This window comes from Siniperca chuatsi, linkage group LG20, assembly GCF_020085105.1.
Source record: "Siniperca chuatsi isolate FFG_IHB_CAS linkage group LG20, ASM2008510v1, whole genome shotgun sequence".
In the NCBI taxonomy this organism is placed as follows: Eukaryota; Metazoa; Chordata; class Actinopteri; order Centrarchiformes; family Sinipercidae; genus Siniperca; species Siniperca chuatsi.
In genome coordinates, this window is record NC_058061.1 from 17,748,769 (window position 1) to 17,764,832 (window position 16,064).

General features: G+C 40.7%; 1 protein-coding gene across 5 annotated transcripts in view; it reads left to right on the forward strand.

Moving 5' to 3' along the window:
* Window positions 1–5,893: 5,893 nt before the first annotated feature.
* Window positions 5,894–16,064, forward strand: part of ep300a (E1A binding protein p300 a) — a 29,498-nt gene continuing 19,327 nt past the window's right edge. For 2 of the 5 annotated variants that reach the window (XM_044178152.1, XM_044178155.1), the window contains exons 1-12: window positions 5,894–6,394; window positions 8,562–9,265; window positions 10,643–10,816; window positions 10,949–11,279; window positions 12,112–12,231; window positions 12,634–12,873; window positions 13,236–13,341; window positions 13,536–13,661; window positions 13,942–14,059; window positions 14,421–14,562; window positions 15,315–15,389; window positions 15,654–15,739. In XM_044178152.1, coding sequence (XP_044034087.1) covers window positions 6,301–6,394; window positions 8,562–9,265; window positions 10,643–10,816; window positions 10,949–11,279; window positions 12,112–12,231; window positions 12,634–12,873; window positions 13,236–13,341; window positions 13,536–13,661; window positions 13,942–14,059; window positions 14,421–14,562; window positions 15,315–15,389; window positions 15,654–15,739 — 2,316 coding nt within the window. In that variant the 5' untranslated portion in view covers window positions 5,894–6,300. The remainder of the gene's footprint in view (window positions 6,395–8,561; window positions 9,266–10,642; window positions 10,817–10,948; window positions 11,280–12,111; window positions 12,232–12,633; window positions 12,874–13,235; window positions 13,342–13,535; window positions 13,662–13,941; window positions 14,060–14,420; window positions 14,563–15,314; window positions 15,390–15,653; window positions 15,740–16,064) is intronic. The other 3 variants (XM_044178153.1, XM_044178156.1, XM_044178154.1) reach the window with 2 other exon arrangements.

Here is a 16,064-nt window from a genome sequence, read left to right on the forward strand (position 1 = left end):
TTAGCCTACTTACTTTTATAAAAACTTTTAAAACCTCCAGTACTCTGTAGCTTTGCATCTGCAGTATAGTATTTTTTTGTTTATTTTGTACCAAATTGTCATATTTACAGAAAATACACGTATGCATGCCTATTTTTCTGTATATTTCTACAACATTTCTGATTTATTTATCTGTCATTCTATTTGTGTGCTTGTGCAGTGAGCTAAAATATGTAATAACTGCATGTTATAATTTATGACTTTGTAAAATTACATTTTTTGTATTCTTTGATTATTATATTGGCTGCTCCACAGACAGTAAGATGTTTCCTTTTTCAATACACATGCATAAATATTGAGAAAAAAATGAGGACAGGTTGATGATAATCCAACAGCCATCATGAGCAGAAACACTTTAGCAATTAAGCTCAGTATAACTCCAAGTAAAGCCCAGCGTGAACACTGACATGAAAACCAAAAAGGTACTTATAGTAAAGTCTGCAACTTAGTGTGAGCCCAACAGGAACTGAGGTATTCACATATTCAGGTAGAGTTTGTGGGCATACTGAGAGTTTGGGCATAAAATATAAATATTACTGATATCCAGGAATTACTTTCAATACTGAAATTACAGTCAACATTAAATTACAATGACACTTTAGTTATAATGCATACTCTTGTATTATACTCCCTTTAATTGAACACACATGCAATTTAGGTAAATAAACATTTAACGTTTCACAGTTATGCAACAAAATTGCTTTGTTGCTTTTAATCTACACATATTTAAGTGTATGTAGGTATTCAGTTAGCTATCTCTGTACGCTTTTCTTCACCTGCTGTTCAGCATACTCTTGTCTGTGTCAACACCACAGCACCTTATTCTCAGAGGATTTTATCAGTGCGGTTTGATAATTATGGACTCTGCTGAACTGCCCTTGCTCTTTTTGTCCTGCCGGTGGCAAGCCCTAAGGAAAGCAATGTTAGTCAGTTGGTCTGTCCAATGTGGAGCAAGATAATTTGACACCTACAGGCAAAATTCCTCTGAGATTTGTAGGGCTTTTATGGTATTGTTTACTCCCTGTGATTTTGGTGACTCCGTGACCTTTCCTTTTGCTTTTATGTTTGTCCATGCCAGGCTAATAACAAAATCTAATGGCAGGTTTTCTATTCAATCTGCTGTGGATATTAATGGTCCTCAGAGGACGAGCCTAGTATTTTTTGTGTTAACATCAGTAATGTTTTTCAAAATAGAAGCAAAACTGTTTTTTCAATTAAGATCAGCTGAGAAATGTTTTCATCGGCAAGTAAAAACTCTCAATTGTGTTTGCAATATACAGAATACCTGTATTTCATGTGTTAAAAAACTGACTGGGCCTTTATCACAGGTTTAGGCCAGGTTTGTCGTGGTAGGAAAAGCAAACATGTTACTAATAACATTAGCGATGGCTCTGTTCTATTCAAGTGGGGGTCACAGCTTACTGGGGGTAAGCTGTGACAGTGTGACAGCGTGCCAACATGCACAATACCAGGACCCTGAAACTAAAGCAGCTAAATGGAATTCAGCCATCATTAATTTGATTATTTACACCTGTGCTTTTCCTATTGTGACATGTAAAAATCTCCTCAATGAAGAAGGCCTATTTCCAAAAGAGCATTGCTGAATTTATCTAATCAAATAATAAGATAAGTCAGGCACAAGTATTTAGACTTCCTTCGACTTACACTTACTTCTGTATATTCAAATGTATTCATTAGGATAAACCCCTTGAGATGCACCATCTCGTTTTTGAGGTGGTCCTAACATCTATCAATATCACTACATAACAACAGAGGAGTGACAAAATAAATACAAAATAGAAATACAATTATCAATACGACAACGTACAGAAAGACAACAGACAAACAAAAACATTATAATTAGTAATTAATGAAAACCTAGAGAACATTACAACCAGAAGGTGGCAATAATAGATAAGCAGCAGTGTGTGAGTGAATCACCAAATTCAAATACAATCAGGTATAAACATCAGGTACAGTATATACACAAGGTGACAGCTTCATTGATAACACGAGCAGTCCATCTCAAAGTAAGAAGATAGGGCGTGCTTAAACATAGTGTGAAGTGATGAAATGGATCTGATATCAACAGGTAAATTATTCCAATAATCTGTGATAGTATATAAGCACTTCCAAGCCAAAACATTACAAATTATATCATCAAATTAATTTAATTTATTTTACATTATCATCAATACAGGTCTAAAACCTTTCACTGACAGTTACAGTGACCAGTTTATATATCACTAATGGCCATCATCCGCATACGTGTGTACATATAAAACAGGAAACTACAAGCATACTTACAAACATACACATACAGTATGTACACAATACATGCACAGGTAATGCGCTGCAAATGCAAGTAATGTGATTTACTTGCATTTGCAAGTGTGATTTATTGAGCGCTAAACAGCCATTAATGTAATGTGCTGAAAAGGTGCAACACAGCACACTGGGGGGGTGTTAATGGAGGGTTGAGATTGTATGGAAAGATTGCTTTTGAGTTTCTGCAAAATGGAAATGGAAAATATGTTCCAGAATAAACACAGCATCCCATTTCCTCACAATATCTCTCATTTTTGTTTTTTTGATAATGAGAAGGTCTCATATGTCTTAAAATCTTTAGGCACTATCTGATACATTGTTGGCTAACCATGGCATGCATGGGCCAATTGATTACTATAGCCTGGTGGTAATACTCAGGCTACATGGCAGTGATATTACAATAGGCCAAAGATGGATGTATCAGCCTTCCAATTCTATCAAAGAAATCTGAAATTCGTCTGGCCGTCCTCTCAAGTGAATTGTTTCCCTTCTTGTGATTAAGCGGTTGGTTTTCAAAGTAATGGTGCAGTACCAAACCCACTGTTCACAAACTAACCTAATGTCAATCAACACTCTCCTTGTGTTTGCTCTTCATTATTTACAACTTTTTGGATTTTTATAATCCACTTACATCAACTATATTTCTTCATTCATTTATCTAATTATACTGCTGACAGATTAGCCTATTGTTTATGTTGTCACTTCTGGGACTCCATACACTCTGCTATGGTCTCACCACCAATTGAATATCATAAGCTTGGCAAAGGTAGATAGGATAACAATATATTTTGCAGGTGTCATGTTATTATGTCTACTCGTTTCCCCTTTGAAAGGTAGACTCTTAAGCTATTTGGGTCCAGAGTAGGGGTGATGGAGTGAAGCAATAAATGTAAATAAAAAGAAGTCTTTATGTTAAGACGGCGTAGTCCCTCATTCGTCCAGGAGTGTTCTATCGTAGAAAAGGTTTCAGTCGTAGTCATCTGGACACTGTTTTCAGAATCAAGACGTTTCGGCTCCCATCCGGAAGTCATTCTCACGTGATCAAGTGTCCAGATGACTACGACTGAAACCTTTTCTACGATAAGTCTTTATGTTTGTATTTTAACCAAAGTTGTATGCGTGGTTCCTGGTTAAGGCTGGATTACTGACCTGGCAGAGGTGGCAACTGCCACAAGACCCTAAAGGCCACAGGTTCACAGTGCGTCAATCGGTTTGTCATAATTTGCTTAAAAGCACATTTGTGTGGGAATGTGCACCATTTAAACACTTTATAAATTTGGAAGCAAGTAACTGACACAAAGTTGTGAGTAAATTTTTTTTTTCAGATCCTGTACAGACTCTGATAACTTTGCTTCAACAATTATGTATATGAAAAATGAGCATAGTAGGCAATGCTGATCACTGGCAGAGTTGGGGCCAGAGAATATTTTTATCCTCTGGCCCACTAGTGGGTTAATCCAGCCATGGTCCTGGTACTGTGACTGGGCATGATACCTATAGACTGCCAGGGTTTGATTCCCAGTGTTATGGTCCTGTCCCCAAGTGTCATAATTCACTGATGTGGTTGTTAAATGATAAAGCAGGTTTGGTGAAGCCTTCATATAGTCTTTTTCATGGAGTGGAATGCCATGTTTTGATAGCAGATCAATGGATGTGACAACTTGTAAAATATTAAAACAGCATACAGTGCCTGCAGCATACAGTGCCTGCAGAAATTTAGAAATTTAGATACAATTCTGATTGTAATCTTTTGGCAACCAACGGTTTTTCTTCAGATGGACTTTAAAAATCAGAGGACAGAGGACCTATGGGGCCTTGTGGCCATGTGCTGTAGAGAATTTATAGATTAGGAAAAGTTGTTATTTTTCATAAAACCTGCAACCTGTTCAATTAAGGGAACATTTTTCAGTTAGAATGATTTGCAGTCTTACTTATGACTACGTCAATTGAGTTCACCTTAAAAAAAATTTAACTGAAAATGAGAAAAAATACCCCACAGTGATAGAAGCTCATGTTTTTTCAAATAATGACCACATGCAGTGTATATTTTTAAAGTCTGTATAGACCATTTAATAACTTATATGAATACAGTATGCATCTCCAAAAGGCCTGACTCAAACAGGTGTTTAATATACTTTACTCCTCACCGTGCATCTCTAGCTGTAAAATCCCACTCTTTCCCACTGCTGACAGCAAACACATTTGTTTTCTTCTTTTACAAACTGTTTTTGCCCCACTGGCCAGTCACTAAGAGGCCAAACACATTTCAGATTCACAAAACTTCTAAATTCTAGTATAGGTCATGACTTTTGATAACATTAAATCATCCTGTATTGCAGGGAAACATGTAAGAGAGTACATGTATTCCCAAGGCATCTACATCTTTTCATTTGATGTAATGGTGCAATGTAATTAAAAATGACATCTTTGGTTTAACTATTCAATTCAATATAAGCATAATATTACTGATATTAATTACTTTATTAATTACTAATATTAAAGGATATGTGGAACAAGCAGATAAAAGATATACAGTAAATGTGACGCTGTCATACAATGTGGATTTTTTTATCTAACTTTAAAGCTATGGAGGGTGTTTTGGTAAACATTGAGAACACACTGAGTGTTCATAGGTTAAGATGAACCTGTGTGAATAAGACCGTGGAGAACCTATATTGAGCATGTACACTGTAACAGCTCTTGTGCTGCTGTAAGTGTAGGTTGAGAAGAAAATGTTGGCTTTTTAAACTGGTCATTGCTTTGCCGTGGGAAACCTTAAAAATGAAAAATGAAGAGCATTTACTTTTAAAGGCTGAATAAATACTCAACAAGTGACAGAGTAAAGGCTGATGACTGTTTTGGTGCAAGAACAAGACAGAAAGAATAGTTTTTGACTGAGGGCTTAATGAATGGGACAACACAAGAATAGGCTGAGAAAATTGTATTCTTCTGTGCTGTATGATAGAGGATTTACAAATGTATGCATGGAGCCACCATTCTGCCTATGAGAAAGCAAACAAAACAAAATATGTATGGCAGGATTGAGTTTTTAACTTAGTGAATGTCAGTTATTGAGGAATCAAGTTCCACCAAGTCTTTCCAGATATGCATACCGCTTTCAGTGTTTGTGAATCCACCTTGGTCTGCTGCACTTGAAGTTATTGTAAATGTTTAATTTGCTCTTTTTAAAGGTCTCAGCTGCAAAACTGATTAACAAGTATATTACTTGCATTTAAAATAACTGTTTAACATAATCAAACTTTAATCTTTGCAACTAAACATCACCAAAAAACAGATGCAAGCTCAGGTTGCTGCAAAGATTAATTTCATAATGAATAAGTAGTCTTTTTTTTTCTTTTATATGCACAGCCCAGCGAATAAGCATTATACTTTATCCACCATTGCCGCTGCACATTTGTCAGCTTTATTTTATTATTTGCATCCCCTCATCTTTACCCGCTGCCACCAGCAGCACCACCATCACTTCGCAGGCAAACAAGCCGTTTCTGCCCGACATTATCTCCATCCAGACTCCGCTGGAAAGGAGGTTGAAATGACGGATGCAACCATGGAAGAGAGACCCGGGGACAGTTTATTTACATCCGAAGAGGCTGTGTAAGTTTAGAGGGAAGCCGCTGCGTGTGTCTCCCTCTTTACTTTCACCGACCCCCTCCTCCTCCTCCTCCACTGGCAGAAATTTATAAAGAACAAAAAATCCGACGAGGGAGGGAGGGGGGTTGATATACGCTGAGGCTGAAATCGAGAGGCGAACCCAGGGAAAGAGGAGTAATTTGTACACGGGACTTTCCCCCTCTTAGTCCCCCAAAAGGAGGGGGAAAAGTCGCAATATTGGAAACGAAAAGGAACGAGCTTCTAAGGGCGTGAAAACGTCTGCAATTGTGGATACTTTATATATTTTTATTTCGAAAAAATATGGCCGAGAACGTTCTGGACTCTGGCCCGCCTTCAGCCAAGAGGCCTAAACTCTCCTCTCCGGCACTTTCCGCCTCCGCCAGCGATGGAAATGGTAAGTATTGTTTTATGATATCATTTGTTATGGTATTATTCGTTAAGTTTGGTAATTTTCGGCGGCTTGGGTTTACTTGAAAGAGGAAGAAGACGCGGGATTACTCCTCTGTTTTTGTCGTAGCTTGCTAATGTTAGCTTGCTAGTCGTGAATGTGTGTGTCGGACGTGAAGAAGAGCTCCCCCAGCTAGCTCGCATGCTAACAGCCATTTTAGCCGGAGGTAGCTCTGTTAGCCATTCGGCTAGGTTAGCTAACCGAATGTGGGTCCTCAACTGACGGTCCCGTGTCTAATGGCTACTTTAGCCGGGCTGATAGTAAGTCCAATGCCAAGCCAACTCATGGTAAAGTTTTTGGTGTCTTACAGTTGTGCCAAACTGACAGTCTACCCCCATTCTGTTATTTGAGTTTTTAAGGCTTCTAACATCTAAAACAATCTGTTTTGTCGCCCCATCAGAACTCGGACCCTTTCCCAACTAACGTTAACGTTAGCTAACGTTACCGTTGATAGTGTTCGTGAAAGCAGATGTTGCCGTTGGTGGTGGGGATAGCCTTGTGGGAGAGCTAAATTTAGGCCCACGGGTCCGACTGATCGTTCAATTTGCCATTGTTGGTGTGTTTTTTGTGGATGGCGTGTGACAGCAGCTGGAATAGTGGCCTGCGAACAAAACTGTGGAGCATGGACAGCGCCATGCCCAGCCACTGCGATATTAACCAGCGAGTCAAGTTAGCAAGCAAATACTGCTCCAAGCACGAAATATTCACCAAGATTTAATCACTTAATGATTAATTCAATCATTTCACCATGGACAGCTGCATCTTAGGCTGTCCACTCAGCTAAGGTTGTTAGTGGCAGTCAACATCTGCTTTACGGTTAAATCATCCAGACGCTGCACACGTTTAAGTTACCTTGCATGATATTTTTTGAGGATCAGTGCAGTGCTGTCAAGAAAAGGATCTATTTATAAGGGATGCAGTTTATTGCACTCAAATTGATTGTCTTCTAAGGTTATTTGTAACACTGCCATGCAGCGTGTTTATAGTTCATTTGAGAAATAAAAGCATATGACGTGAAATTGGTTTTAGTTTTTGCATACTCTCACCTGTTTCTGTGATTGTACTTTCAAAAAGCAGTGTGTAAATAATGTTTGCTGCTTATGACAATGTGTTAATTTTCAGATTGAGTTCATTAAAAGTTAGGGCTACAATTGTAGATTATTTTCATTGTAGATCAATCATTTAACAATTCGTCAGAATGAAAAAACAATGGCAAATGACCATCACAAGGGACCTGAGCTCAAAGGGATGTCTTCATCGCTTAATCTGACCTGTAACCAGAAATCTAAAGTATTCAGTTTGTAGTTATATGAAACAGAAAAAAACACATTTCACTTTTACGTTCTGTAATGAGCAAAATCTCTTGTATTGTAGCTAGAAAAATATCTTGAACAACTAATTGAATGTTGGTTGGGTGAGTTAGACAATATGTGGTACCTTTTTACAGTGTTAGAAAAAACATTGATTTATGGAACAACAGATATCAGCACTTAATTAGATTCATTACCTTGAGAAAGTTGGGGGTGTGGGCTTTTTGGTCTTGATGTCCATCTGAAAGATACAGTAAGATACATGATGTCCATCATGTATCTTTCTTGATTGCCTAAGCTGTGTGCTGCTGAACTCAATAGATACTGACTGACACAGTGAGTGTGCCTCTCCACTGACTTGGTTCCATTTTGTTGCATTACTTCTATGAACTGGTCCATTCGTCACCTTGTCTGTTCAGTCCTGTCTTTGCAACATGTTGAATCACTTTACTGGTCAGGGAATCTCTGTGTGTGTGTTTGCATATATGTTTGTGCAGGCAGCTTCATACACACTGAAGTTCTTCTGGATCTCACCTGTAGTTAGTGCTCAGTTGTGTTGTGCTCGATGGCATGTTAGTAATTTCTGATGGGAGTAAATTGGTCATACACCTGTAAACAGCTTTTACCAGTTTTTAATGTCAAGCATTCAATTGCATTTTCACTCAGTCATGCTGAAAAATTGAGGATTATACCAGCTTAACATGGCTGTGGCCCTTTTTGTCCTCCTCTCACCCTTTCCCTGCTTTGTCTCCTATCTCACTGTGTCCCCCCCTCCTAAACTTTGCATTTCTTCCCCATTTTAGATTTCGGCTCACTGTTTGACTTGGAGCACGATCTCCCAGATGAGCTCATCAGCTCTAATGAACCTGGCCTGGCCAATGGTGGGGACCTCAGCCAGTTGCACACCACTCTGGGAGGTGGACCTGCAGGGCTAGGTCCTGGAGGAGGCAGTGGAGGGGCAGGAGGTATGGGTCTTGGGCTTGGACCTGGAGGGGTTCCTGGGGGTGTTGGCGGAGGCCAGGATGCAGTGGCCAAGCACAAACAGCTGTCCGAACTTTTGCGGTCAGGGGCACCCACCTCGACCCAACAAGGGCACCAAGGAGCCATGGGCAGCCCAGGAGGCCCCACTGCCATGGGGCAACACTTGGCGAACATGAAGGCATCCCCTGGCCAGGGGCCTCTGCAGATGATGGGCCAGGGGCAGCAGCAGCAGCAGCAGCACCTCTCCCCTCAGCAGCAGGCCAACATGATGCAGCAGCAACAGAATACTGCAGCTGGAATGATGGGTGGCATGAACAGGGCCATGATGGGAGCACAGCAGAAAGGCAATAATGGACAGCAGCAGCCAGGCATGATTGGGAGCCAGGTGATGAATGGCTCCCCCAGGATGGGCTTTGGGAATCAGGGGATGGGTGGCAACAGCAACCTGTTGGCTGAGACCCTACAGCAGCAGGGAGCTGGGGGCCAGGCTGGGATGAGAGGCCAGCAACCTGGAGCAATGAACAAGGTAGGGACTCCTTCAATTATAGAAATGTTATTCTTTTCCTATAGAGTTGGTTTAATTGCATGTGAACAGTTTCATTTATTTTTAAAAATGTGATACAATTTATGGAACAAAAAGGTTGTAAATGCCATATTGGATGAAAATAAAATCTTGTAATTCAAGTACATTCTCAATGTTGTTCTCCCCAATAGTCATTTGTTGAACTTGCATAATCTTCCAATTAATCCTCAAAAACCTTAACTTTTTAAACAGAAACATGGACTAATTTAGGCAAGCTTATAATTATTAAAGGAATCATCACTTGCATTTCATCATTTAGTAAGTACAGTTGATGACGACAAATGTTGGTATGTGATTGATGATTGATTGTAGGTCAAGACCATATGTTTATGTACAAAACCTATTCACAAATTAAATTTTGCTGTTGTTTTTCCTTTTAACTCAAGCTACTTTATTGCAGGCTCTAGTTTGGTTGTCCACTCAGAAGAGATGCTTTTTCCTCCTATACAACCACAAAGTAGTGCTTTGGGTCCATGACCGTATCTCTGTATTTTAACAACCATGAGCTATGCATAGCATGCTTTTGTTTGGATGTGAAGTAGCAAAAAACAGGTCTGCTTGTGTGATTGACAGTCCCACAGGAGTGACAGTAAAAAATGTTGCAGCAGCAGGCTGCTGCTGAATGAATGTGGTGGAGACACTGATGTTTTATTTTGCCATAGAGATCAAAAGCAGTGTCTCCAGGTTAGGTATAGGAAGCAGTAAAAGAAAAATAAAATGGAGCTTGTGAAGGCGATTGACGGAATAAGGAGAGGAAAGAAACGGGTACTGATGAGGAATAGATCAGTTATTTCTTTTTTTTTTCAAATAACTCCCTCAGTGTACAGAGAGAGAAAAGGGGAACTATTCATGTCAGATTGCCATTGCACACTCTGCTGGCTACTGTTACTGCTGTTGATTTTATATTTTAGTTTGCATATGTTTTAGATGAATTTCTAATTATTTAATTACACATTACTTGCTTCTGTAACCTGATTAACTGATTTAGATGTCTCCCTTCAGTAAGTGGTAAAAACATATGTTCTTTTGGGAAATGAAAACTTCTGTTTTGGCTTTGATGGAGTTCATGTTGTGAGGAAATATCCTCAGGTCCTGCTCATTTAACAGCTAGGATTTGAGATCTTGCAGAGACACTGGAAGATTATGTTGCAAACTGCCAGAACACAAAATACTAGTACAAGTACAGTTCAAATGCTATGACTGATAATTGTTGTCTTACTTTGCCTGATGCATCCTACATCACTCTCTTCTACGTTTCATATCTCCTCATTATTCTCACTAACTTCTATCTGTCTCCTCATTTTCCTTTTTTCCTCCTAGATGGGGATGATGGGGAACCCAGGTGGCCCTTTTGGAGGTCCGTATGCAGGGCAGGGGAATCAAGGTCTGGGAGGCGCAGGGCTGGGCCCTCAGCTCCAGAACAAAGGTCCCATGGCCAACAGCCTGGCCCAGTTCAATGTGGACAAGAAGCCCATGCAAGGAATGGCCACCATGGTAGGGAACAAATACAAACCAACTGGAAAAATGTTTGTGTGTCATATGCAAGAATGAGTACTATAATTATTTTACCAAATTCACAGATTTAAGTATCAAAATCAAAGTGATCCCCCCCACTTCACTTACTAGGGCTCCCAACAGTCACAAACAGGTGTGGGCGGTCCTTCTGGTGCACCTGTGGGAGGAGCCCCAGGGATGGTGCCCAACGCGCAGGCAGGTCTGGTGGGTCCCGGTACCCAGGTTTCTGCAGCATCTGCTGCAGCTGGAGCACCACCCACAGCTGACCCCGAGAAGCGCAAGCTAATCCAGCAGCAACTGGTGCTCCTGCTTCATGCACACAAGTGCCAGCGGCGGGAGCAGGCCAACGGTGAAGTCCGGCAGTGCAACCTTCCCCACTGCCGCACTATGAAGAACGTCCTCAACCACATGACTCACTGCCAGGCTGGCAAGTCCTGTCAGGGTGAGTAGAAGGGATGCTGCATGCTCCTGCACTCAGAGAATGATGTTTCCCTGTGTTTGACAAGCATGCTTGTTACAGAAATAATTCAAGTGTTATCAAGGATAACACTTGAATTATTTCAAGTTATTTTATCTTTTATATTATAATCAACAAATAAGTGAGATCACAATCAACCTGTATTTATCCAGTTAACAAATATTGTCTGTGTTGACCCACTTTTATATTGCTTGTACCTCATTGTGTGACTCCAGTGTCGTCCAAAAAATATTAAACACAAGGAAGCCATATCAAATCAGTTGATATATTCCTTCATTACAGTGGACATGGCCAGTGTAGTTTATTCTGAACACTGATTGTTGTGATTTACTTTCTGTAGAGTAGCTACTCTGTAGAGTGGGCAGATGTCACCGTGCACTGATTTGCAAGGTTGATGAGCTGAAAGAAATTAACTACACTGGCTGTGTTCCTCCTTGTGAAGGTATATGTCACCCAATGCGGTGGTATAGCTCTTAGGCAAACGGTGCAGGAGGCATAAGCTATATAAAGTTGTGACCACACAGACAATACTTGTTAGTAGATTGTTAGTTTGTTTTGGGTAATAATAAGATAAAATAACACCAGCATTAGGTTAACTTCATAACGGTTTTCTGTGTCTTGTTGATTCAGCAGCTCTTTTTAAGTGACAGGCAGGCATTTCTAATTTAATTTCATCTTTTTTTTCTCCCCTTGACCTCACTTTGTTTTATTCTTGTTCTTCTGCCTCTTTCCCCTCCCTCATATACCATTTGTGTTTACCAACTCTTCCTGTCTTTCTGCCCTTTTTCATCCTCAGTTGCTCACTGTGCATCATCAAGGCAGATCATCTCCCATTGGAAGAACTGCACGCGACATGACTGTCCTGTCTGCCTGCCACTGAAGAATGCTGGGGACAAGAGGAACCCACAGTGTGAGTGTCTGTATCTGACCAAACAACGCAATACTTTACTTTTGTTCACACTACACTGTACGTCTTAATGGTATCATATTGTGTTGTTGTTATATCATCATCAATTGTACATATTTTATGTGATTTTGTAAATATATTGATATGGAAAGATATTGGTAGTAATATTGTGATGTCAATATTGCCTAGCCTTACTTTGTGCTGGATTGGAACCCACAACCTTGGCAGTATTAGTGAGCTAAACATAATCTACTGTGTACTAAACAATAATATGATTTGCAGTATGAGTTTTGGCTGAACTTTGCACAAATGTTCTGAGTTTTCTTAAGCTTTGTTTTTTTTTTTTATATTCTGGCGAACAGATCAGATGTATTATTAACCCTTTCCTCTCTTTTTCTTATGTCCTCACAGCTCTACTTGGTGCGCCCGGTGCAGGTCTGGGCAGCTCTCTTGGGGCAGTACCTGGTGGCCAACCAAGTGCTCCCAACCTCAACCCACCAAGCCAGATTGACCCCAGCTCCATAGAAAGAGCCTATGCAGCCCTGGGCCTCACCTACCAGGGCAACCAGATCCAGGCTCAGACTGCCCAGCCCAATATGCCCAACCAAGGCCTGCAAGGCCAAGCTGGCATGAGACCTCTGAACCCAATGAGTAAGTTAGGTTGCAAGTTCACTCGCTTCACTCTCCAGGTATTTTCAGTAGAAAGATGTAATTTTTCCTGTTCCTGATAGCACTGAGAGCTTAGCATCTTTCCAGAGCCCAGACAAAAATTTTAAAAAGTTCAACAAATTTTTAGGGTAAGGGAATTATATAGAGAGTTCATGCTTCATGTGGCCTTTCAGTAGTCGTTTCTTACCAGAAAAAAGTCTTTCAAGGTCTTCCAGGTAAAAGAATTTTGAGGCCATGTAGCCATGAAGCCATTACAAGGTACATGTCCAAGAGCAGGGTACATAACTGCATTATTATTAGTAGGAATGATTGTTAACTTATAATGTTGTGTTTTTTCTGTGTAGGTGCAAATCCTATGGGAGTCAATGGAGGTTTGGGGGCTTCCTCTCAGAGCCAACAAGCCAACCTGCTGCAGGATACCATGATGCACCTCAATGTGAACAGCCAAGGGTAAGAAGGAAAACAAACACCCTAACATGCCATTTGGCGGATACCCTAATTAGAAGCACCTATCACGGCTAAGAGCTTCAGATTTTCAGCATTTTACTCAGGTCTACACTGATCTCAGGTCACACACATCTATGTTTAAAAAAAAAAAAAAAAAAAAGTTAATCATTATAATGATGCCTTCCTGTCTCTTCCAGTCTGATGAATGATGCCAGTGGGGTCGGCTCCATGCCCACAGCAGGCCCTCCCTCTGCCTCAGGCATGAGGAAAAGCTGGCATGAGGACATCACACAGGACCTACGAAACCACTTGGTACACAAACTGTAAGTATTAAAGAAGAACCCCATGCTACATTTTTTTGCACTGTACATTTAATCACATTCTTGTTGGTGTATTATGTTAATACAAGGCAACACACCGTGTAGTTTGCTGCAAGCCCAGCTACAACACAGGTACCCAGACAGAAACAGCCTCAAAGGGATGATTAGGGTTCAGATGCCATATCAACACAAATGTAAAAAAAAAAAAAAGACAGGAGTTTACAGTAACATAATTTTTCACCTCCTTCCCCCTTTCCTCCTCTGTTTGTTTTCCCACTCACAGAGTTCAGGCCATCTTTCCGACTCCAGACCCTGCTGCCCTCAAGGACCGTCGAATGGAGAACCTGGTGGCCTATGCCAGAAAAGTTGAAGGAGACATGTATGAGTCAGCCAACAGTCGAGTAAGTTGCCCTCTCCTTTAGCTCACTCCGTTACTCAGAAAAGAAGGGGGAAACTGCTGGGAAGTCGTTTTGCGGCTGTAGCCAGTCACTCGTTCCACCATAGATCGGTCTCAAAATTAAAAAAATTCACATTTCATGTGGCACTGTGGGACATGGGTGAAAACCTAGAGCATGTGAGCCTGACTGGTGAATTAATTTAAGTTTACTGTAGCTGGTAAAGCCCTTCCCGTACGTTATACTGTTGCTAACTTTCCTTAATTATTAGATGTCAGCAAAAAACTTTCCTACTGCTCTTCCATGTTTGAGAAGTTTACCCCCTTGCCACATTTTCCTTATTTTGTTAACCTCTTTTTGACAACAGGCTGAGTACTATCACCTGCTAGCGGAGAAGATCTATAAGATCCAGAAGGAGCTGGAGGAGAAGAGGAGGACCCGGCTCCAGAAGCAGGGACTGGGCCTTGGGCCTGCCGGCATTGGTCAGCCCCCCACTGGATTGCCTCCAAGTGAGTGGACATGAAGCATATGTAGACTTGGATGAGCTTCATGTGAATGATAATTTAATCCGGCGGAATGTGACATTGTGACATTTTAGCATTGTTTTGTATCTCTTACTCTGAGATTTAAAGCAAGCCATGATGTGTGACTGCAGATTTGTGACCACAGGATTATTCGTATCATATTGTGTCAAGATGTAGGTTATGTTGTTTACTGGACCAAGGATGCAATCGGGTTTTTAAAGTGACAGAATAGACTTACCTGTAGCTTGTTTTTTGGACAGTTTTGGTAACCTGTCATCCTACCTGGTTGCAAAATGTTATAGCTCAGACAGAAGGGGAATTAACGTGAACAAGATTTTTTCCATTCCTCTGTTACTTTTGTCATGCATTATACCTTGTCCAGTGTTTTTTCACAGTTAATTTTGTCAAGCTAGGTCATGGGCTCAGGGGGAACTTTGTTTCTTGAGCCGGGTCAGATTATACACTTATTTATTCATCAACTGTCCCACAGATCTTATGAAAGAGGCTCAAACTTCATTTCCAGGTGCCTCTGTTCAGTCATTTGTTGCCACATGAGTCAAAATGCCTGACCTGATCTTTCCTGACCAAACAAACAAAAAACAACAAAAAAAGATGAAACATTCCAGACTTTGTACAAACCTCTTCACACATGCTTTGTTAGGGCATTTTCACCTCTCCCTCTCAAATGTGCACACATGACAGCTTGATTTTCTTAATCTCCTGTCTGTTTTTTTCAGACGGCCCCCTCTCTGACCCACCAATGGTGCGACCAGCTGGACCCAATCAGATGGTCAACAGGATGCAAGGCCCAGGTAAAGAACCACTGGGAACCAGGATGCATTATTTTAATTCATCAGTTTATGGTAGGACCAAAATTTGACACTTGTATTTGTTGTATCAGCCAAAATGATAATTCAAGTCAACAAGACTGAAGCCTGTTTTCACGGGAATTGTTTACTAGTATTAAGGCTTGTGATATTTTTTTGCCCTGGTGTTGACACAAGAACAAAATGCAATATGTAGTGTGGTTTCCACATGAAATGTTATGTATCATAACAGTCACTGTGTTTTGTCAGGTATGAACCAGTTCAGTCAGATGGGGATGCAGTCTATGGGCCAGAGGTCCACACCTCCTCTCCCCATTGGAGCATCTGGCAACCAGGTCAGTACTGAAGACATGATGTTAAGGCAGGTCGATCAATTGAATTTTATCTTCAATTATGATTGAATTCTGGCATCCAACGATTATGAAAATAAGATAATCAAGATAAAACAACTATTGTGCCGCATTCCGTTTCGCAATGATGCTCTCGGTTTGTCTTGTGTTATAAAACCAACGCACCCCTTTCCTTTACAGCGGTGCGCTTTCGCCCCTAAGCCCAAACTCAGCCAGGCTGTGGCATGTTTAGTTCAGCTCGAGCCAAGATGACGGGGGGAACTACTATAACTTGCTAGTCACCGTTATTAGCTTAAGCCTATGTCATTTT